At 56.1% G+C, this 22,247-nt stretch overlaps 1 protein-coding gene across 4 annotated transcripts; it reads left to right on the plus strand.

Annotated features, from left to right (window-relative positions):
• Positions 1-802: 802 nt before the first annotated feature.
• MARCHF2 (membrane associated ring-CH-type finger 2) lies at positions 803-17,687 on the plus strand. Of its 4 annotated transcripts, none has more exons than XM_042829347.1 (6): positions 803-857; positions 1,466-1,724; positions 5,167-5,372; positions 7,717-7,912; positions 13,966-14,175; positions 15,442-17,687. In XM_042829347.1, exons 3-6 carry the CDS (start codon positions 5,197-5,199, stop codon positions 15,598-15,600), a joined length of 741 nt encoding a protein of 246 aa, XP_042685281.1. In that variant the 5' UTR covers positions 803-857; positions 1,466-1,724; positions 5,167-5,196; the 3' UTR covers positions 15,601-17,687. The 4 variants fall into 4 exon arrangements, with proteins under 4 accessions (XP_042685281.1, XP_042685283.1, XP_042685282.1 ...); XM_042829349.1 differs by having other exon boundaries at positions 809-857; positions 1,466-1,574; XM_042829348.1 differs by having other exon boundaries at positions 840-857; positions 1,484-1,724.
• The last annotated feature ends 4,560 nt before the right edge of the window (positions 17,688-22,247 follow it).

Raw genomic sequence — 22,247 nt, forward strand, 5'->3', positions numbered from 1 at the left:
AAGGGACCCCAAGGGTCGTGAATCTCCAACCCCCACCACACGCAGGGCCACCAACCTCCCCATTTCACAGCAGCCCAGGCTGCCCAGGGCCCCATCCAACCCGGCCTTGAACACCTCCAGGGATGGACGGGGCATCACAGCCTCTCTGGGCAGCTGTTCCAGCTCCTCACCGCTCTCACAGCACAGAACTTCCCCTGACATCCAACCTCCATCTGCCCTCCCTCAATTCAAACCATTTCCCCTCGTCCTGCTGCCATCTCCCCTTTCCAAGAGTTGAGTTTCCTTCCCTTTTTCCTGTCCCGCCCCTGTCGCCCCCCCCCCTTTCCCCACTTTTTCACTCTTTCCCTTTTTCCCCTCTTTTTCTCCTTTCCTTCCCCTTTCCCCTGTTTTTTTCCCTTCCCTTTTCCCCTCCCCGCAGTGTCGCTCCGCCCAGGGCTGATCCCCAGGAGCAGCGGCAGCGCTCCGCGTTGTGCCGCCCATCACCGCCCGGTTCCGCTCTCCCCCCCCCCGCCCATTTTCCCACCCTGCCGGTTCCGCCCCGGCGTGGCCGGGCGCTGGGGGGGCGGGGCTTCCGTGCCCTTGGCACCAATGGGCGGGGCTCTGCCTCTCAGCCGAGCCGCTATTGGTCAGCGCCTGTTGCCAGCGTGGTCGCGTTCCGACGCTGACAGAGCTTCCGCGCAGTCGATTGGGTGAGAGGGTCTTGACGTCATCTACACGCCGCTCGGGGATTGGCTGGCGGCCTGCGGTGCCCCCGGGTGGGTGGGCGGGCCGGCTGGGGGGGCGGGTGCCCGACGGGCGCAGGACCGGCGATGGGGCGGCGCGCCGCGCGCTGAGGGGCCGCGGGGCCGGGACTGCAGGTACGGGAGATACGGGGGGTACCGGGGGGCGTGGGGTTGCACAGGGGGGGGCGGCGGCGGCGGCGGCGGCGGCGGCGGTGGTGGTGTCTGCGGGGCCGGGAGGGCCGCTCTCCGGTGCAGGGAAGGTTTCCCCGTTGGCAGCCCCCGTTCTTCCCGGGGCTCCCGGCCCTGCAGCCGACCATGAGCGGCGTCCCGGGGCCTTTGGACGCGTTTTGTGGACGCTTCCCGTCCCACGTTGTTGCTGCAGGCCCGGCTGCAGCAAAGGCAGGACGCAGGGGTTGCTCCGGGAGGGAGCTGCAGAGATTATTTGCGACGGCACGGCCAAAATCGAGCGCTGTGCTTCCAGCGGCTGCGAACTGGGCGGGCAGAGGCTGGGTGCGGGTCTGAGGTGCTGGTAGGAGCTGCTGCGTGCGCCTGCGAGAGCTCCTGGTGCTGAGACACAATGGGAATAAATGGAGCGGCTGTTTTTCTCTCTATTGTTTAAACTAGCTTGGCTTCTGATCTAAAAAGCACGGAACTTTTTATTGGAAGACAAGGGGAGGAGCCAGGTGCCCTGGACTATAAACTCCAGCACGAGTTTATTTTCCCTCTCCTTCGCTTTGACTCAGTTCGGGATGTTTTTTAAGCTGGGAGCAGCGGTTCCATCGGCGGCGATGGACTGAAGGCAACGTTCTCCTCCTGCTGCCGAAGAGAGGGACCAGGAGCAGCAGTGCTGCGGTGAGAGCACGGGGCAGATGAGAGCGGTGTCTGCGAGGAGGGAGATGCAGGAAGCCCTTGGCTTTGGCACTTCTTGCTCTCGGAAGTTTTGATGGCTTCAGTTGTGGTGCAAGGAAAAGCTGCTTGGGTTTGCTGGCAGCTGCTTGCAAGGTAGGCCGCGTTCTGGATGGTTTTCCAATTTATTTCCTCGCCGTTTTTTGTTGTGCATCCCTGCAGACAGACCAGTCGAGGCCTGTGTCTCCAGACGTGCAAGCTAAGCAAAATAGTGCAGACTTAAGTGGGAGAGAAGGACGCTGAGATCTTGGATCAGCTGTGCAGTTCGGATTTTCTTCTATTTCTTCCTTTCCTTTTTCTGATGGAGTGTCCAGAGCTGGAAAATCCATTTGTTTGGAGTTGCATTGAAGCTGCCTGGAAGGTGAAAGCACAGCAGCAGGGAGCTGCCGAGCATTGGTGTTAATTCAGATGCTGCCTCTTGAGAAAGCATGCCTCCTTGAGAAAGCATGTGCTTTCTCAAACAGCAAAACAGTGCTGCTGCCTTCAGCCCTCAGCAGAGAGTAGGTTTGGACAAACAGAACTGAAAAAGGAGGGCTCTTGGGATAGGAGCAGTGCGTTCCTGCATTGCTGATGCTGTTGTTTGGTGGAGGCCCCAGAAGTGCAGGGAAATGGGAAGCCAGGGAGCTGCAGCACAGTTGGGCACAGTGCTAGCTTCCCTTCCAAAAAGTGCAAGCACTGCTCTGGGCTGTGATAGCTGTGTATTCTTCATGATTTAAATACGGCTTTCAAGCCTTGCTGAAGCTTCTTTCTTTCTCTGCAGAAGGAGAATAGCAATAGGATGCACGGGCTGTGTATGGTGGTGGTGTGGAGTGAATCACACTGCTGTGCACCTCTCAAAAACCAATGTCTGTGGAGCGCTCCGAGGAGGAGGAGGAGGAGGAGTTTCTCATGTCCCAGCTGCTTGTCAGCTGTTTCCTCATGACATCTGTTATGAAAATGGCTGATGTGGGGCTGGGGAGACCCTCTGCAGCACCTCTGTTGTTGCCAGTGCTGACCACGCGCTGCAGGGAAGGTCCTGCAGGTTGATTCCTTGGAGCTGTGACAGGGTAACACGGAAGCATGTGCTTTCTCAAACAGCAGAACAGTGCTGCTGCCTTCAGCCCTCAGCAGAGAGTAGGTTTGGACAAACAGAACTGAAAAAAAAAACAAAGCCCTGCAGCAGCTTGGCTTGTTGTTGTTTGCTTTGAGTGCTGTGTGTTTGCTTCCATAGATCAAACCAGCTCTGCAGCCTTTGAAAAGCAGGAGTGCTTTGGGCCGCTCCTCTCATCCCATGCTTGGTGGCAGCTGGGAAAGCCTCTCACTTTGCTGGTGATCACGCGGTTAGAAAGCGTAGTGTCTGCAATCCAAGAGGGATGGAACTGGTTTGGGAAGGTGAGAGGTGGGAAGATTGTTTCTGGGGTTTGGTGTAAGCTTGCGTGAGCAGCAGTTGGGTGTAGCAGCCCCTCTGACCATGGTCCTCTTCCTGCTGCAGTCACTCCTGTGTTGTTCTGATCTCCATGCTGGGTGTTTGCCTGGCCTCTGTGCTTCCCCCATCTGGGAGAAATAACTCTCTTACAGCCTGCAGAGTGCAAATATGCAGAACTCAGGTGGGGACCCTCCAGCTGCTCAGCATTTCCTCGTTCCTGCTGCATGCTTCTTTTGGATGGAGAGCAGAATGGCCTTGGTCTCTGTGCTCTCGAGCTGTGCAGTTGTTCCAGGGAGTTTGGAAACTCCTGCTGCCCTCTGGGTGACAGCAGTGGGGCTGGAAGGCTTCAGGGAGGACGTTATGCTGGAGCAGGGTGCTTGCTGTCTTACTGCACGTGTTGGAGCTGTGCAGCCCTGCTGTGTAGCTCACTTTCCCAAGCCAATTTTCCACCACCACCGTTTGTTTTCTCTTCAGTTTGAGCAATCTCTGCAAGCTCAGCTGTTTGCATCCTGGGTCAACTCGATGCGAGGAGGTGGATCCAGCCCTGACCTGCTCCCATGGTGAGGTGGGCTTTGGATCCACCAAGCTGCTGGTTGTGAGCCAGGAAGGGCCTGGCCTGGCTGCACGGCCCACTCGTGTCCGCTGGGTATGGAGCTGGAAGCAGAGCACTGCAGATGTTATCTTTGGATTTCGGTTCCTTCTCCATGAGCTGCGTTGCTGCTTTGCCTTCGTGCTCCCTGAGTGATGTGAGTCAGTTACATATTAAAGTGGTGACTTCAGGCTCCACCCTGGGATGGACTCTGGTGTGGAAATGCCAAATAACTTGTAACTGAAAGCTGTGCATTTCCTGCTGGGCTGAGGGTGGCGGATCCCATCCAGCCCCACACGTGGCTGCTGGGATCCGATGGATGTGCAGCACCGTGATCCCACGAGGGACAGGAGAGTGGCTTTATTCCAGAGCACAAAATGGACCTTTTTATCCTCTGGACTTAAAAATAAACAAGGTTTTGGCTGAACAAATGGATCTGACCTCTTTATTAAAAGCATACATCTCCCCATGTCTGCCTCAGAGAGAGGCCTTTAAAATTGAGAGAGCTCCTTGACGCACAGAGCAGCTGAGTGAAGTCATTCCGATGGCGTTTATCATCTTTCTTTCTGCTCTGTGGATCTGGACAGTTTGTAGCTTTGCTTTGTTCTCAGCGGAGAGCAGTGAGAGAAGCAGCAGAGCCTTGGGTGCTGTGCACAGATGGATGGAGCAGTTGGGTCGGGGCGGTGCTCGCTCATTTTGGAGTTGATGGGAAGATTCCTGTTGGTTTGGTTGGTTGATTCCTGAACCCACCGTGAGCTGAAGCCTATTCCAAACGCAGAGGAGAGGTCTGCAGATTGATGGAGGAGGAACAGGGCTCTGCTTACCTGGATTGTGGTTTGCAGGGCTCCAGCAGCTGTTGGTTTTGAGTACCTTCTGTGTGACCCCATGGAGGAGCAACGCAGCCATTCCTATGCATCAGGAAGCCCTCCTGGGTGTGTGGGGCTCTGCTCATTGGAGCCGGCTCTGCTCCTGTCAGCTCTGCTCTGCCCCTGCACCTCCTGCCTGGTTCCTGCGCTCCCTGCCCTCTCTTTCAGTGTAAATCCCAGAGGTGCCAGCATTGTCTGCTCCTGGCTGTGTGTGTGGGCTGCTCGAAGGGCTGCTGCACAAACCACGCTGGGCTTGGAGTGCTGGAAGGGGAAGGAGTGCTGCCACCCTACTGCCTTCTGGTGCTGTGAAGAAATGAAAGTCAGAGATGGTAGAGGGGCAGCTTTTGGGGTCAGAAAGCACCTGGGCGCAGGTGGGGAGAGCTGGGTGGCGCAGCAGTCAGGGCTGTGAGATGTTGCAGCTTGCACAGAGGCTTCGGATGCGTGCTTTTGGGTCAGCCCCTGCGCTCACGCCATCCCCACGTCGGGTGCTTTGGTTTGGAAGCCTCCACTGAAGGCTGAGCGCTGGCAGTTCTCGGCAAAGCAGGTGTGCGACACGAGGCTGGGGGGGGTGGGAATCATCGGGGGGTGAAGGAGGAGCAAAGCGCGCTGCCGGCGCCCGGGGGTGAGGCGAGGGTTCGGGTTCTGTGCTGGGTGCTCACAGCCCTTCCCGTCTCGCAGGTCCCCGCGGCAGCGAGGTGCGGAGCTGCGATGACGACGGGCGACTGCTGCCACCTGCCCGGCTCCCTGTGCGACTGCCCGGGCGGCGCTGCGCTCTCCAAGTCGGTGGAGGATTCGGACATGGGGCGGCCGCAGTTCGTCACCCAGGTCACCGCCAAGGACGGCCGCCTGCTCTCCACCGTCATCAAGGCGCTGGGTGCACAGAGGTCAGGCTGGTGCTGCTCGTCTTATCCCTGTTTTTGTGGCTCTAAAGGGGGGGGGGGTGGCAATAAAGCGTTGTTTGTGGTGGGGGTCGGCTGAGATGGCGTTGGGGTGAATTTTTGGCCCCTTCATGGGGTCCTGCATGGGCCAGGAGTGTCAGACAGGGCATCGTGTGCTGCCCCAAAGCCCTGTGTGCGCTCAGCTGTGCAGCAGAGGCAGAGCTCCGTGCTGCACACAGGTGCTTTGAGGGCTGTGTGTGGCAAAGCTCCTCTCGCAGGGTGGGCTCAGAGTGAAGCATTGGTTCTGCAGCCCGAGGACAGGAGCTGCGTGCTGCAGGACGCGCTGCCCAGCTGCTGCTGGAGGGGATGCGTGTTGCCTTGCTTGGACTCCTTTTGCAACACTTTTCATCAAATATTTTGAGCAGCTTCTGCAACAGAGGGTGCTTTGCAGCATCACTCAGCCCAGGCAGTGCCTGCAGTCCCAGCTTGCATCCCACTCCTACCCCAACCACAGTGTGAGTGCACGAGCAGCCTGGGGTCACCGCACTGCTGAGACTGGGGTGAGCAACTTCTCCTCCAGATAGGAAGGAAGGAAAACAGAGGCTGATAAGAAGGAAGGCTGTTGTTCTTTTTTATTTCTCTCTCGCACTGTCAGCAAATTTTTTCCTTCTGGATTGTTTATGGGTAGCCAAGGTTATATTAACGCTCTGGAAATATGAAACTCCTCAAACAGGAAGAGAAGGGATGAAATGTCTTACAGATGCTTTTATTAGGAAATAACAGATGCGTGAGAGCACTTAGGGCCTGGGTTTTTTTTGGTCCGCACTGAGGCCCTGAGAACGGACTCCGGTTTTGTTGCTCTCACGCTGCACTGGTGGTAAATGAGGTATTGCTGAGCTTCACAGCAGTGCCAGGGGGTCGTCAGGCAGATCTCATGAATCTGACTGTGATGAAACCTGCACACCTCCAGCAAAAATCTTCCTTCTGCTTTCCTGAGCCAAAGTGTGCTTTCTTGCTGGCTCTCCTCAGCCCTTCCTGTCCCACCAATGCTTTTTTCCAGCCCTTTTTCTGTGCATTGTGAATTGCTGTGTCTGTTCCAGAGGGTCACGTTCTTGCTTTAGGTGGAGCAAACAAATGCAAGTAGTGCTGCTGCTTCTGAAGGCTGCAGATTGCTTGTCCTGCCTCTGCTCCGTTGGAATCCCACACGGGTCAGAATGGGGGTCGTGTTTGAGCGATGAGACGAGGTGAGGTGGCTGCTGTCCTGTCGGCAGTGTGGGCACAAAGGCTGGTGGAGCTCATCCTGTTTTTCAGAGGGCACGGAATGGGGCCTTCCAACAAGAGGTGTTCTTTTCTCACCCTGCTTCCCACTTCCAAACCTGTGCAGCTACGAATCTGAGAGAAAGGTGTTGCATCACAGAGGTGGCTGCTTGGGAGCTAGGAGAGAGGAGGCACCAGTGAGTGACTTGCCTTTGTGGTTCAGGAGGGGAAGGGCTGCAGTGGGCATCTCTTATTTTTGTCCCTAGGTGGTCTTGATGAGGGTTGGGTGCAGAGGAGCAGCACAGAGCTGCTCAGACTGGCAGACTTCTGTGGCTGCAGCCCTTGGAGGTTTCTCAGGGAGCCATTATGGGGCTGGCAGATGTGTGGGGCTTCCAGCGCACCTGTGCTTTGCAGGCCAGCTGGGATGCCCTTGGACCTAGAATGGCACCAGTGCCTGTTGTTAGGAGCTGAACCTTGCTGGAAAGGCCTGCAGTGATTGATTCAGTGCGGAACGGTGCGATGAAGAGCGCTCACCCTGGCTTGACATCATCGTGGGTTCAGAGGAAGGAGATCATGGCTGTGTGGCAGCCATGTGTGAGCTCCAGCAATCTCCAAAAAGTAAATGCAATGCTGGGATTTAGGAAGCAACGCAGGACAGAACAGAGCACAGGTATTGCAATAATCCTGGAAGCTGCACAGCTCCGCTTGCTGCAGCTCTGATGGGGCGTGAGAAATGGAAAGGATGCGGGGAGGGGCAGTGAAGGTGACTGGAGGGGTGCTGTGCTTCTCTCTGAGGTGTGGCCGAATGGAGCAGAGCTCTGCTGCTCGTGGAGAGGTGGTGAGCAGGGTTTGGCAGGTCTGTAAGCATGTGGAAAGCATTGTGCTGTTCGGGGCAAGAGCTGGGGTGGCACAGCACTGGCCTCATACAGCATCTGCGGTGCCCTGAGCTTCCAGGAGAGCAGATCTTGGGCTCTATAAGGAGATGCGAGTCTATAATTGAACCTTGTAGCTGGGGGAGGGGTGGAGGGTGAGAAGTTCCCCAGCCTGCCTGATTGACTGTGATTTCCTTCTGTTTGTCTGTCTGCCTCTGTAGTGACGGTCCCATCTGTCGAATCTGTCACGAAGGTGGAAATGGGGAGGGACTGCTTTCCCCGTGTGACTGCACAGGAACACTGGGCACCGTGCACAAGAGCTGCCTGGAAAAATGGTTGTCCTCCTCCAACACAAGTTACTGTGAGCTCTGCCACACAGAATTTGTTGTAGAGAGAAGACCGAGGCCTTTGACAGAGGTACCGCTTTCTTCCTGCTTTGCTTTTCTGACTGATGTGCCCCGTGTCCGTGTGCTCTGTGCTGTGTCCCCCTCCTCATGGTACCCAGACACTCACACAGGGTGCTTTGTGTAGGAAACCAAAGCTCTCATTGGGCCCAGTGATGTTCTGATGGTGCAGGAGCAGCGTCTGGGGCAGCCCCTGTCTGCAAACCCCCCCACAACCTTGGGAACCATTGCACTTAGAGACAAACCTCCGCCCTCAGCAACCAAACACAGAGGTCACCACGTGACTGCCTGAGATACGAAGCCTTCAGAAATGCAATTACTGTTTTTTTTTCCTGTTGGCTTTCATCTTTTCTCACAGCGTTACGTCAGTTGTCTGTGATTTCCTTGTGTTCTGCTCTGAAAAGTGAGAGATGGTGGCTGCTGGTGCTGCTGGCAAAGGACCCGTCCCGGACTCCTCCACTGAGGAGCACCGATGCGTGCTTGGAGGCAGTGGTGTCAGGCTCCTTCCTGCTGACCTGGGGGTTCTGCATCCCATGGCTGCTCCACAGTGGGTGGGGATCCCCCTCTGGCCATTGCCATGGGGGTACTGGGCTCCTACGCTTCCCCTGCTCAGGTGCTCTGCTGTGCTCACCCTTCAGGCTTCCTCGTGCCCCAGGGTTTATAGCAGCTGCCTGCAGTGAAGCCCTCTGTGTGTGAGGGATGAGGGCAGCGTGGCCACGTCTTCTGTGGGTGCCCCATCCCTGGAGCTGCCCTTCAGCCACACATGGGCCCTGAGCAGCCTGAGCTGGGGGCACCAGCTGGGGCTGCAGAGGGGTTCTGTTTAGAAGAGAACTGGACTGACTGAACAGGCTGGAGCTGGGCAGGTGGCACTGATAGCGGTTGGCATTTCTGGCAGCACTGCAGGACTGTGTAGGAAGGTGGCACAGCACGCCTGGGGTGCTACAGTGGAAGCTCTGGTTTGTAACCGTGCTGCTCTGAGCCCACTCTGTGGTTCCCCCAGCTCCATCAGTTGGGTTTAAACTGAGGCACAGCTGCATGTTGCTTTGGCTGTCTGTATTCCCATTCCTATCAGTTCCCGGGGGGCAGTGCCAGTACCCTCCTCCCTGCAGCCCTGCTCTGCTTCTTTTATCTCCACTGCAGCCCAAGGAGGAGCCCAGGGGGGAAGAGTCCCATGGCTGCAGCAGCGCTCAGTCTGTGTTTTGCCAAGCTGAGGTTCTATTTTAATGATGACTGCTTAATTTACAGCCCACTGTTGCTGCCTGGACAGCCGCAGCCAGAGGTGACTTCAGAGCACTGTCTTTAGAAAAGCAATTTGCCAGAGGGCATTACGTCAGCAGTTGGTGTTCTCTGAATCTTATCTCTTCTCTCCCAGCTGCTGAAATGTATGAAATCCTCTCTGACCAAAAAACTTTCAGCTGGCTGTTTCAGAGGTTGCAAACATTCCAGCCCAGACACAGCCATGCCCTCAGCACAGAACCCTTCGGAGAGAGCCGGCAGCACCCAGCAGCTCACCAGCACTTCCCACTCACACCCTCTGTCTGCCCTCTGCTGTAATCTCGTCCCCACACCAGATTGGGCTCTTCAGCAGCTCTTCACCAGCTCTTCACCAGCTGCTTTTGGGACCTTTCAGTCCCAAGCTGTTGGTGCATTTCTCAGAATAGGGCTGGGGATGGGGCTGCTTTGTCATGGAGGGATGACGCGGTTCCCCATCTCCTTATCTGACACATTCTCTGCTCCTGTCCTTCCTTGGGGGTGGGGGTGTTTTGGAACTTGTGAGGAACTGATGCTCACATGTGACTGTGCCAGGTCACAGCTGTGGTCAAAGTCCACTGTTTGCCCCATCAAACTGGAGACACATTAGGGAGCACTGCCATCCAGTGAAAGCCACAACCCTGGCACTGTGTGAGTGATTTTGAACCCACAGCCACAGAGCAAACCTTCCCCACAGCCTGCTGCATCATCTCTGCGTGGAGCAAACCTTTCCCACAGCCTTCTGCATTCCTGCATGGAGCAAACCTTCCCCAGAGCCTGCTGCATCCCAGCCAGTTCCCAAATCCCTGCCATGGCACACGTTATTCTCCATTCTGGCTGATGCTTTGTCTGTGTGTTGGGGCAAGGAGCTGAAAATGCAGGGAAGGGGATGATCCCAGATTGCCAAGGAAGCGTAACCTCCTTCACCTGCTAAAGAGCTGGGAAGTCAGAATAGAGGTCGCAAGGAATTGCAACAAGTAATTGAGGTAGGAGCAGGGGACTTTCTTATTTCAAACAATGTCAGACACAGAAAACCCGTGGTTACTGCTCAGGAGTCATCTCCAGAAGATGTCTGCATCTCTGCTGTCCTGAGCAGCGCAGGAGGAGGGCAGCCTCCCAGCTTTCCCCAGGCTGGGGCTGCTCACATGGCTCCCAAGCAGGGCTGGCTGGGTTTGCTTTGTCCTCCTTAAATCTGCCTCACCCACATCTTGTTGGTCGGAGTCCTCGTGTCCCTGTGCTTCTGCAGAAGGCTTCCTGCTGAGTGTGTGATGCAGCCCAGGAGCACGCTGTGGTTTTGCTCCCGCTGCTTTCTGTGTGTTTTATTGCACAGCGATTGTTTTGCCTATGGAAAAGGACTGCTTTGGGGCAGCTTGGCTGCACCCCGTCCAGTTCAGAGAAGTGAGCTGTGCTGTTTGCTCACCCCACCCTCCCTGGGGTCTTATCTCCCTGGCAGATGGGCTTTGCTTTCCTCGAACTCTTCTCCCTGCACCATTCTCCATTCCCTGTGCTCCTCTCAGCCTTGCCCCAGCTCCTCGCTCTGATCTCTCCTTTCTCAGTGTGAGCTCCTATCCGAGCCCTGCACCCTGCAAAACCAAATCCCTCCTGTCTCCTGTTGAGCCCAGTTCTGCTCTTGTGTTTCCCTTTAGCTCTGCATGGAGCCAAAGCTCAGCGTGTTCATAACCCCCAGTGCTGGGCACTGCTGGGACAGCTGCTCATGGGGCAGAATCACAGAACTGTAGGGGTTGGAAGGGACCTCCAGAGCTCATCAAGTCCAACCCCCTGCTGAAGCAGTTCCCTACAGCAGGTCGCACAGGTTGGCATCCAGGCAGGTCTTGAACATCTCCAGAGCAGGAGACTCCACCACCCCCCTGGGCAGCCTGTTCCAGTGCTGGGGTGTGATGTGCTGCTCCCCGTGCAGGGCTGGGCTGCCTGGGACGCCTCTCCATGGCAGTGAGCTCTGCTCATTGCTCCCAGAGCAGCTACTGGTATCCCAGAGCCTCCTTCTGCTCACTGCTCCTGTTGCTTCCATCCCTTGAGGCTCAAACGCACCCCACAATCAGCCCTCTCATCCCACAGCCCTGCTGGTCCCCGTGGGAGGAACATCTGGAAGGCCCCAGAGTTGTGCTGGAGGACAGAAATACATCTTGTCTCCTGCAGAGAGGTGGTCCCCAGTCTGGGAGCTGGGTTGCAGCTTCTCATCTCCTTTTAGGCACTCTTATTTGCAGTGTGGAAGCAATTGTTTTTGGACTCGGCCTGGAAGAAGAGCACGTTGCCCTTTTGTTGCTTTCCCATGTTTACTTGACGGTTCTCTCTACAAAAATTGTTTAATCTGACCACTTTTTGGATAGTTTACAAGGTTTGTTTTAAGTCCCATGTGCATTAGTCTGCTGCTGTGCCAGAAACCCCTCGCCCTCAGGGTGGCTCATTGTGTTCCCTTTTCACTGTGTCAGTGCATCTTGGCAATGGAAATCAACTGCTTCAAAAGGAAATTAATTTGCTTCCTGCCTTTACATGTTTGGCTCCCATCTTGGGGAGGATGGGGGGAGTTTCAAAGGTTACAAGGAGTATAAATAGAACAAGATGCAACAGAATACCAGTTTGCCTTCAGGTTCTTATTGTACTGGGGTCAAAAGTGACCCACGATGTCTTCATATCCAAAGACAGGATGCTGCAGGACTGCTGCTGGGCCAGGTCAGACAGAACAGCTGAGTGCTGTGTGCCCCAGGCTGCACAGGGCTGAAGCTGGGAATGTCAAGTGGGTGACTGGGGTTGGGATGGCTGGGGTTTGGGGTCAAGATGACTGAGGTTTGGGATGGCTGGGATTTGGGGTCAAGATGACTGAGGTTTGGGATGGCTAGGGTTTAGGTTTGGTTTGGGGTTGGGATGGCTGGGGTTTGGATGGCTAGGGTTTAGGGTTGGGCCAGCTTTGGGTTGAGGTTGAAACAGCTAGGACTTGAGGTTGGGGTAGCTGGAGTTCAGGATGGCTGGGGTTTGGGATTGAGATGGGCGAGGGTTTGGGGTTAAGATGGCTGGGATTTGGGGTTCAGGTCTCTGGGTTTGGGAAGGTTAGGGTTTGGGGTTAGGATAGCTGGGGTTTGGGATGGCTGGGGTTTGGGGTTGGGATGGCTGGAGTTGGGGGTTTGGATGGCTGAGGTTGGGTTTTATGAGAGCTGGGGTTGGAATGGTGAGGATTGGGATGGCTGGGGTTGGGACGGCTGTGGAGTTACTTGGCTTCAGACAGCAGGACTGCCAGCACAGTGATGCAGGAGCAGCTTTGCTGTGCAGCTGGGCTGCTGCCCGCCCTCGCTTCCTCCTAGGTCTGCTCAGGGCTGTGTGTGGTCCTTATCTTCCCCACGCAGCTCATCACCACTCATCTCTGCAAGATGACATGCAGGTCTCCCTCCCTTCTCCTGGCCAAGCCACAGTTGTGGCCACTCTTAAACTTCCTGCTGGCTGTCAGGCCATCCAGCCGTGCTCAGAAGGGCTTTAAGAATGCCTTTAACTTGTTCTTTACATTGCAGCATTGCTTGGTCCCCAGCTTGCAGCCTGCACAGCTCTGTTTGTTCCCATGTTGTTTCGACCAGTGCTGTCCTATTAACTCCTTGCATACCATCTACACCCCATCAGTGTCAGGGGAAGGGGCTTCGTGTGCACTGTTCCTTTAACTCTTCCCTTTTTGAAAATGAGTGCCCCAAAATTACCTGCCAGACCTGGAGCAGGGCAGTGAGATGAGAGAACTTCACAGCTGGGTGCGGAGGTAACTTGGGAGCAGGAACTCCATGCAGCTTGGACTGAAATCAGAGCTGCAGCCCTCAGGTGAAACCAGCTTTGGTTTTTGAGCAGAAAAAACCCGAACCTTAAATAAGGGCAGTGGTGCAGGAAATGGAGAAGGATCCAGCAGCCCCACAGCCAGCAGCTGTACAAAGCTTGTGGTAAAATGCACTGTGGCACTGCTGGGTGTTGGTAGGAGCCACAATAGCTTGCTGCTCTAAAAAAGGAAAGGAAAGGCTGAAAATAGCAGCATCCCAGGAAAACGGGAACAATTGCTGTTGTCAAAGTCTAGTGTCTGAAATGAACCCAAATTTGGAAGCAGGTCAAGGCTCTGGGAAGTTGTGCCTCTGGAGAGGTCTGCTGGGGGAAAGCTGCCTGCAGCAGAGCTGTGTGCTTTCTGCTGCCGGCTGATTTTTGGGCAGTGCCCGAGGGAAGAGCTTGCAGAGCCTCTCGGTCACACCGAGCAGTGCAGTAACCCTCCCCCGGGAAGGGTTGCGGATCTCTGGATGCATGCGGAGCAGCAGAGCGAGCTGAGATGGGCAGCGCTCGGGTCTCTGTCCCAGCGCACGGTGGCTGCGCTCTCTGTGCTTCCTGTTGATGGCGCTGGGCGGCCGCTGGGCTCCTGCTGCTTGCTGAGCCCCAAGAACAGCATTGTGCCCTGAGAGCCCCTGGAACGGCCAGGCTCAGCTGGACCTGAGGCTGCAGCTTCGCCTGAGTCAGGAGTGCAGCTCTGAAATGCCCTGCTGTCCAGGAACGTCTCCCACAGCCCCGCACCAGCCGCAGAGCGCTGGCTGTGCCGCCCCTGGAGCTCAGCCTGGGTTTATTTCCATCTTCCCCCCCAGCTGCCTCTCCCCTTGCCCTCAGCGGTTGCTAGAAGCAGCCTTGACGTGCTCAGCCCTTTTGTTGTGCCGGTTGATGCGAGCTGAGTGCTGGCAGCAGATGCACACAGGCTGCAAGAGATGCACGGCAGCTCCCTGCTGCAGCAGCCCTGCTTTGCTGGCACGCTGCGTGCTGCTAACCCTCCTCTTCCTCTCCATCCCGCAGTGGCTGAAGGATCCCGGTCCCCGCAATGAGAAGAGGACGCTGTTCTGCGACATGGTGTGTTTCCTGTTCATCACTCCCCTGGCGGCGATCTCGGGCTGGCTGTGTCTGCGCGGAGCTCAGGACCATTTGCAGTTCAACAGCCGCCTGGAGGCCATCGGACTCATAGCACTGACTATAGCACTTTTTACAATCTACGTCCTTTGGACGCTGGTAAGTGCACAGGAGGGCTCTGCTCGCCGCTCCCGGGCTCGGTGGTGTTCAGAAGGGATGCTGAACCCCCTCGGGAGGAAACCTCTTGAACATGCGTTTAATTATGTTCAGATAGGAGCTGCCAAAGCTGGGCAGGAAAGCAGGCAGCAGTTCAGCGTGCAGCACGTCTGGCTGAGAGCCCCGGGCTGCAGCTGGCTGGCGAACACAGAGTTCCCCATTTCCCATTCTGTTCTTTCACATTCTGTCTGTCCCTGGGCTTGGACCTTCATTTCATCCTTCCCCCCTGAAGTGCTCCTGCCCTTGGTACCCTCCTCCAGCCGCTTGCTGGGAGGGATCCTCCAAGCTGTCAGATCTTTAGGCACTTCCCCACCACCCATTGCTCCCATCTCTCAGAATGGAGCTTCCCCTGGGGTTTGGGCATTCCTTGGAAGTCCCTGTGCAGATCCCAGTGCCGGGGGGATGTTACTGGTGCAGGGAACTGCTGCAGCTTCACTTCTATAGGAAGCCAAACTAACCTCAGGAAGCTGAAGAGGAACTGCTTCCCTCTCCTGGGGGGTCTGGGAGGTCCAGAGGAAGCAGAGGAGTGCATGTTGTGATGCAGTGAGCCGTGGTTCCAGCTGCTGTGGTTCTGCTGTGCTTCCTTGCAGAGAGGGACACGAGGTGGAGCCCTTTGCTCAATTTATTGTGAGAGGCTGTGAGTTGTGTTTGCTTCTTGTCTGTAAGCAAACAGCCTTATTCCCAGTCGGCCTTGCAGCAGGAGGTGGCACGCAGCCCATCACCTCAGCACTGCAGTCTCTCACAGCAGATGGCTCAACCCTACAAAAACCAGAGAACTGACTTTCTGTGTCAGAGCCACAGCGCAGGCAGCTGAAGGGAGGCAGGAAGCCTGAGTGATGGCAGGGTGCAGAGCGAAGAGGGTTCCCAAGGGGCAGAGGGGATCTACAAGATGGGTCTGGCTGCACTCAGCCTCCTCTCGCCTGGCCCTGGTGGGAATTCCTCCCTTTGCAGTGGGTCAGAAGAAGCCCCAAAGCTCTGCCACCCGACCCCACCACGGGCTGGGTGCCCCCGAGCTCAGGCTGCCCCAGGAACCCATCCATGGGCTGCGGCACCCAAGGGACGGGGCGCCCACCCTCCTCAAAGGTTGGGGAGCTGCAGCGCCCCGTCCCCACCGAGCCCGGTGCCGTGTCCCTAGGCCGAGGGCCGTGGGATGAGCGGAGAGGTGGGCTGCCCGCCTCCCCCCACTGTGAGCCGTGCCGTTGCCTGCAGGTCTCGTTCCGCTACCACTGCCAGCTGTACTCGGAGTGGCGCAGGACCAACCAGAAGGTGCGCCTCATGCTGCCGCCCACCCGCAGCCCCCACCCCGCGCCCCACTCCCTGCTGTCTGCCAAGCTGATGAAAAAGGCGGCGGATGAGACCAGCGTCTGAGCAGCTCCTCCTTCAGGGTGAGCAAACGGGGCCGGATCTGAGCCCGCGGGGCTGAGCTCAACTGGAGGGACTCCGTCCTTTGGCCAACACAGATCGGGAGCATCTGCCACGTGGAGCGGCCCGGAGGAGCTGGCTGGCAGAGCAGGGGACACCTATAGCACCATACGTGGGAAATCTCATATATATATATATATATCTATATATAATATTATTTTTTAATGGCCGTGCATATTGTGTTTCAGTCCTTTGTGTGTCGATGTTCTAAGCTTCAGTATAGAAGCTGGCAGCCTGATCTCATTCAGAGGTTAAATCTATGCCTTTTCTCCAAACGAAGCACTGCTCGTCGGCCGTCCTTGGGAGCCCCTTCTCCTTTGCACTAAATTGGTTTTGATAATATTGCAGCCACCTTTCCCGTTACTCTCTGGTCTTTTTTTTGTGGAGTTTCTGTCCTTTCTAGAGAAAGTTGTGTGTTTTTAATAATTATTATAACCCCAGAAGGAGTTGAAATGGCATAAATGCTGAATGGAGACGTTTTGTATTGTAAAGTACTGTAATTTTGAGAATTTCAGAATGAGTTCCAAAACGAGCAAACCTTTTCCTGTGCAGACACGGCCTCACGGGATGCTTTCCTTGCAGGTCCTGGCTCATCCCCAGGGCTCGGATGCTCTCAGCTCTTGGCACGTCCCACAGAGGTCGATGGAGGGGCTGAGGGTGTGTAGCAATGACTGAACCCCCCTCATTTTTCTCTATCAGAAGCTCATAATGGAGCTTTTGGGAGAAAGGGGAGAGCTGCAGTCTATTCGCTGGTGTCCCCACTCAGCCTTGAGGCCGGACCTCTCGCTGGCAGTCCCTCACAGGGACATCTCAGCACATTCCATACCAGCAGCCAGAGGAGCTGCTGCTGTTTGGTTCAGCCCTGAAATTGCTGCCTGCCTGCTGTGTGTCCTCCAGCAAAATGATCCCCACGTCCCATCTCCAGGGCTGGCATTCCTCCTCCTCCCCCATTCACCTGCATTTCCAGCACATCTGGCTACCAAACCCTCTGTCTCATTTCCATTCCCAGTGGCATTCCCTGCCCATGCAGCCCCACACCGCTGTGCCATCGATGCCTGTGTGCAGTGCTGTGCTCACAGACTGTGCCTCTCCTTTGCTGAGCCCACGTGGGTCAGACAGAGCCCTCCGAGATGGAGCCCTGTCGTTTCTTGGACGCAAAGCTCCCTGTGCCATTCTTGCTGTTTTTCCTTTCATGTTCCTTGCCCTTTTTGTTCTTTCCCTCTTCTTGACTCTAAGGCTTGAAGTCCCTGGTGGATACAAGGCAGCACCATGCCTCTCCCAGCTCTGGGCTGTGTCTGTTTCATTTCTCTCCCATCCCAGGACGATCCGTGCAGCACCTTGCAGCAGCCCCTGCCCGCAGTGTCCAGGTCCTGGAAGTCTGCTGGCAGCACAAGGCTCTCATTGCTGCTCTCCCCATTCCCTCCTGCTGCCTCCCCTTCCATGCAGGTTTGCAGTGGGGCCATACAGCAGTGGTTGTGCTCCCTCCGGAAGGCTCGGCCCACCCCTGGGTGCCAGATCCCCCCCCAGGTGTTGCCTCCCTCCCAGCCCCTTCCCTCGGCTGTGGGTGCTGCACCACCACGCTGTGCCTTGTCCTGGGTACCTCCATCCAGTCCCTCCTGACAAACCACAGCCTGGGCACTTGGTGCAGCCTGGCTGCCTCCCAGGAGCTTGGTGTTCCAATGCGTCCTGGCGGTGCGTAGGGATGAGCGCTCCCAGCTGTGTGAGGACTCGAAGGAGGAAACCCACTGATGGTCCAAACACACAGCTGGGAAAGCCAGAAGTCCTCAGTTGGGGCGGATGGGGCCCTGTGCTGCTGCACAGCCACGGCCTCACCTCTTCTGTATTGTCTTTATCGTGGTTGCCAATCATTGGAGCTGTTGCATGTGCCCCTGCGAAACCCAACAGTGACTCTGAGTCTCCTCCTCCTTCCCAGAGGAGAAGCTCAGCTCATGGATGTGGGAAAGCAGTGTCTGACCCAGTGTCGTGGGGGAAACGGGCTGTGCAATTCTGTAAATAAAAGTGAGACAAACTTGGGGCTGTTGTGTTGTTACTGGTGGGGATGGAGGGGCGCGGGCTGGAGCTTCCATCACTGCTCTCCCAGGAAAAGCAAAGCAGAGTGGCTCACAGCAGGTGGTGGTTGCGGTTGGCACAGTGGGTGCAGGAAGAAAGAGGGTGAATGGGGACAAGTGGAAAGAAGGAATGCAATTAAAGCTGGGAGAGGGCAGGAGATGATGTCCGTGTGGGAGAGGGTTGAGGTTCTGTGGTCAAGCTTCTGCTTCTCCAGCTGAGATTGAAGAGCAAAGAGAAGAGTGGGTGAAAGCAGATCTGATCAATTCTTACCGATATCTAGAGGATGGGGGTCAGGTGGATGGCTCTTCTGGTGGTGCCCAGTGACAGGACGAGGGGCAATGGGTGCAGACTGGAACACAGGAAGTTCCATCTGAACTTTAGAAGGAGTGAGTTTACTTTGAAGTTGACGGACATGGGCACCGGCTGCCCTGGGAGGTGGTGGAGTCTCCTTCTCAGGAGATATTCAGAAACCTGGATATTTTCCTGTGCAACCCATTGCAGGGAATCTTCCTTACAGAATCACAGAATGGCCGGGGTTGGAAGGGGCCCCAAGGGTCGTGAATCCACCACACGCAGGGCCACCAACCTCCCCATTTCACAGCAGCCCAGGCTGCCCAGGGCCCCATCCAACCCGGCCTTGAACACCTCCAGGGATGGACGGGGCATCACAGCCTCTCTGGGCAGCTGTTCCAGCCCCTCACGCTCTCACAGCACAGAACTTCCCCTGACATCCAATCTCCATCTGCCCTCCCTCAATTCAAACCATTTCCCCTCGTCCTGCTGCCATCTCCCCTTGCACAGAGTTGATTCCCCTCCTGTTTGCAGGCTCCCTTTAGGTACTGCAGGCTGCACTGAGGTCACCCCCAGCCTTCTTTTCTCCATGCTGAACAAGCCCAGCTCCCTCAGCCTGTCTTTGCAGGGAGGTGCTGCAGCCCCTGCTCATCTCCGTGGCTCCTCCAGACCCTCTCCAACAGCTCCCCGTCTTTCTTGTGCTGGGGCTCCAGCCCTGTGCACAGTGCTGCAGATGGGGCCTCACAAGAGCAGAGCAGAGGGGGACGATCGCCTTCCTTAGCAAGGGTTTGGATGAGGTGGTCTCCAGAGGTTCCATCCGTACCCTGCAGTCATGTGATTCTGTGATCTTGGAAAGAAATACTGACTTAATGAAGCGAGTAGAAAATTCTTATTGTAGAAAGATCTAAATCGTTATGGCTGGCATGAAAATGTGCTTTTTCACAGGATCGCTCGTGGTTCTCGTGAGTTGGCTACTTCATTTGTCAGGATCCCAAGGCTGTCAGGAGTCTCTGATACATCAGGGAGGTCCAGAAGCCGTCAGGGGGTCCTGGAGCAGTTGTGGGGGTGGGGAAGTTCAGAAGCTGTCAGGGTTTCAAAGCTGTCAGGGTCCAGAAACTCTCAGAGGGTCTCAGAGATGTCATGGGAGCATCCAGAAGCTGTCAGAGTTTCAGAGACGTTGGAGTCTTGGGTATGTCCGAGAGGTCCAGAATCTGTCGTGTGGTGGGGATGTGGTCCAGAAGCTGTTGGGGCTCTCAAAGCTGCTGGGGGACTCCAGAAGCTGTCAGGGTTTCAGAGCCGTCAGAGTCCAAAAGCTGCCAGGGGGTCTTGAAGCCGCCGGGTGGGGGGCATCCAGAAGATGTCGGGGGGTTTTGGAGCTGTTAAGGTCTCAGAGCTGTAGGTGGGGCCAGAAGCATTTGGGGTTCCAGAGCTGTTGGGGCCAGAAGCTGTTGGGGGTCTCGAATACATTGGGAAGGTCCGGAAGCTGTCAGGGGTTCCCAGAGCTGTTGGGGTCCAGGAGTGTTGGGGTCCAGGAGTGTTGGGGTGCCCCACAGCCCCAATTCTCTCCCAGCCCCCAGAGTCGCTGTGGTACCAAAAACAAAAGGCCCCAGAGGTGCAGCCCCCACCCCTCCCAGCCCCACAGCCATGAGTTCAATCGAGAAACACGTCGAGATTTGGGGGAAGGCCTCTTTCAAACACTCAGTTTATTATTCTGTATTATTCTAAACAGCAGACATACATGAGAAACTTCCCCCCTCATTTTATAGTGCCAAAATTGCTGGTGTGCGTGAGAGCTTTGCTGCCCAGGATCTCACAAAAACAGACTTCTGTTTATCTCCTCTCTGGGATGCTGGTGATGTTCTGGACAGATACGTGCTGCTTTTTCCCTTTTATCGTGATGTTGCTTTGGGATTGCAAAGATTTCTGCCCAGCAAAAAAGGCAGATTGCTCACATATCAGGGATGCACTGCTCACATCCTTTATTTCCTGACAGGAAAAGAAGGGAAAGAAACAAACCGGCTGCTGCGTGGTATGCGTGCATCTTCAGCAATCCTCTCCTGATATTAATTGGTTTTCTTGGATCCCAACAGTAAATTCCTGGCAAACCAGGAAGGAAGTTCAACTTCCTGATGCATATCTGCCTTGACTGCTTCTGGTAAAGGAACTGTAACAGATCAGCTTCTAGGGGTAGAATTTCCCTGAGCAAATTGCTCCAGGTGTATTCCTGGGAGAGGCTGAACTGGGTTGTTTCAGTGTGTTTTTGAACAGCTGAAAGACTGAAGGAGGAAAAAGAAACCAAGCTGGAGGGAGGATGGAGATCCAAGCATAGCAAGTCCACGGGAGTGATCTGGCCTATGGACTTTGGACACCACCGTTTCTGCCTCACTTTCCCTGCCCATCCCTACAGCTTTTCCCAGTGCCCTGCTGCAAGGATTGTGGAGGAAGACACGTGTGCCCAATGCACATCAGTGAGAGCTGGAAATAAGGCCGAGAAAGGGTTCAGATGCATGGAGCAGATAAGTGTTATCATGAGCTCCAGCACCCAGCTGTGTTCTTACATTTTTTACTTCACCATTGAGCTTATCTGAAAAAAAACAGACATGGCACTCAGCAGCTTTCAAGGCCTTTGGATCTGCTGTATTTCTCATGGCCACACACAGAGCCGATGCGCAGTCCCACCTCTCAGTCCCGGGGTCCCCTTGCAGTGATCTCCTCGGTGCCTCCCCTGCTGTGGGGCAGAGGGGGATGGAGAAGCTCCTGTGTGGCATCCATCCCCAAGACCTTCCAGTTCCCCATCCATCACTGACCTTCTGCTTGGTGGCCAGAGGGACCACGTGAGGAATCACCAACCAGTGAGGATGTGCAGCTCTCCCAGTGCCCCGCACTGAGAGCCAGGCTGATGGTTTCCTTCTTTCCAGTTTTGCCCCTGCCCTCCATGCTCCCTCTACATCAGGGGCACAGCTTCAGCCACGAGTCCTTTCCCACCCAAAGCCACGGGTATAGCATCTCCTCAGGACATGGGGCCAGGCAGAAAGCAAAGATCTGGTCTTTGCTTTCAGCATCAGCAAATACCACCTGCCCGCCCCCAAAGTCCAAGGAGACCCGGATGGCTCTGGGCAGCTGGGCAAGGCGCAGGGCTGTCCAGTCAGGGCAGGTGAAAGCGTAGTACTGCCCGAACCACTGCCCCACAGCCCAGATCCCCTCCTGGGGGGTAAAACTGAGGACCCCCTTCCTCCTGACGGAGTGCTGGGCCACCCCCACCGCCCACCAGTCACCACCGTCGGCCACCTCCACCTCCCAGCAGTGCTGCCCCGAGGAGAAGCCGCGGTCTCCCAGCACGCACGGCTCCGTGCCGAAGCGCTCGGGGCCATCGGGCAGTGATGCCCACACCTCCCCACGTCTCACATCTCGCCCATCGTCAGCCAGGAGCAGGAAGGGGTTGGCGGTGTTCGGATCCAGGGTGAAATCAGCTGGGGACAGAGGAGAAGCCGCTCAGGACCCCGTGTTATGTCAGGGCTGAACCCACCCAGCAAAGGAAGGGATGGGCTGAATTCCTTCCCCCTGTCCAGAGATCTCCACCATGGGGTGAGGATCTCTCTGTGCTGGGCTGCCCGAGGCTCGAGCTGCTCTGGTCCTGCCCTCTCTGGGGCTTCCCGTGCAATCCCTGGCCAAGGGGATCCCCTTTCCTGGAGGATGTAGCTGCACCTGCTGTGCAGACACCTGGCCCTGAGTGTGGGTTTTCCTCGTGCTGCAAGAGAGCAGCAGGCACATCTGGGCACAGACCAGCACAAAATGTGACTCTGAGCCCAGGACTGATCACCCATGGCCTCACATTCCTCTTCCTTTCTGTGTGCAGAGGTGGGAGCCAGGATGGCAGCTCAGGTGCCTGGTGCTGCTGGTGGGTCTACAGATAAGCCAGAGGAATCCAGCTGGGGGTGGAGGGGTCACCAAGTCTCAGCCCTATGACAACCCCCAGGAGCTTTGCCCCTTTCTATCTCTTCACAGCAGAAGCAGGACGCGCTTTTCTCCCAGACAGCACAATCGCCTCTAAAAACTCACCTCTTTCTCTCCTCTCCTCCTCTTCATTGGCCAGGGTCTCCATCTCTTCTCCCTCCATCTTGGAAATGAGCATTTCTGCAGAACGTCAACAGGAGCAGAGACATGTCCCCCGCTGAAAGTGGAAACTGTGGGACACAGAGACCATGTGAAGATGATAAAGGGGACCCTCTTTT

The sequence above is a fragment of the Centrocercus urophasianus genome, unplaced genomic scaffold, assembly GCF_019232065.1.
Source record: "Centrocercus urophasianus isolate 14NV4802_14NV808 unplaced genomic scaffold, USGS_Curo_1.0 seq_308, whole genome shotgun sequence".
Lineage (NCBI taxonomy): Eukaryota > Metazoa > Chordata > Aves > Galliformes > Phasianidae > Centrocercus > Centrocercus urophasianus.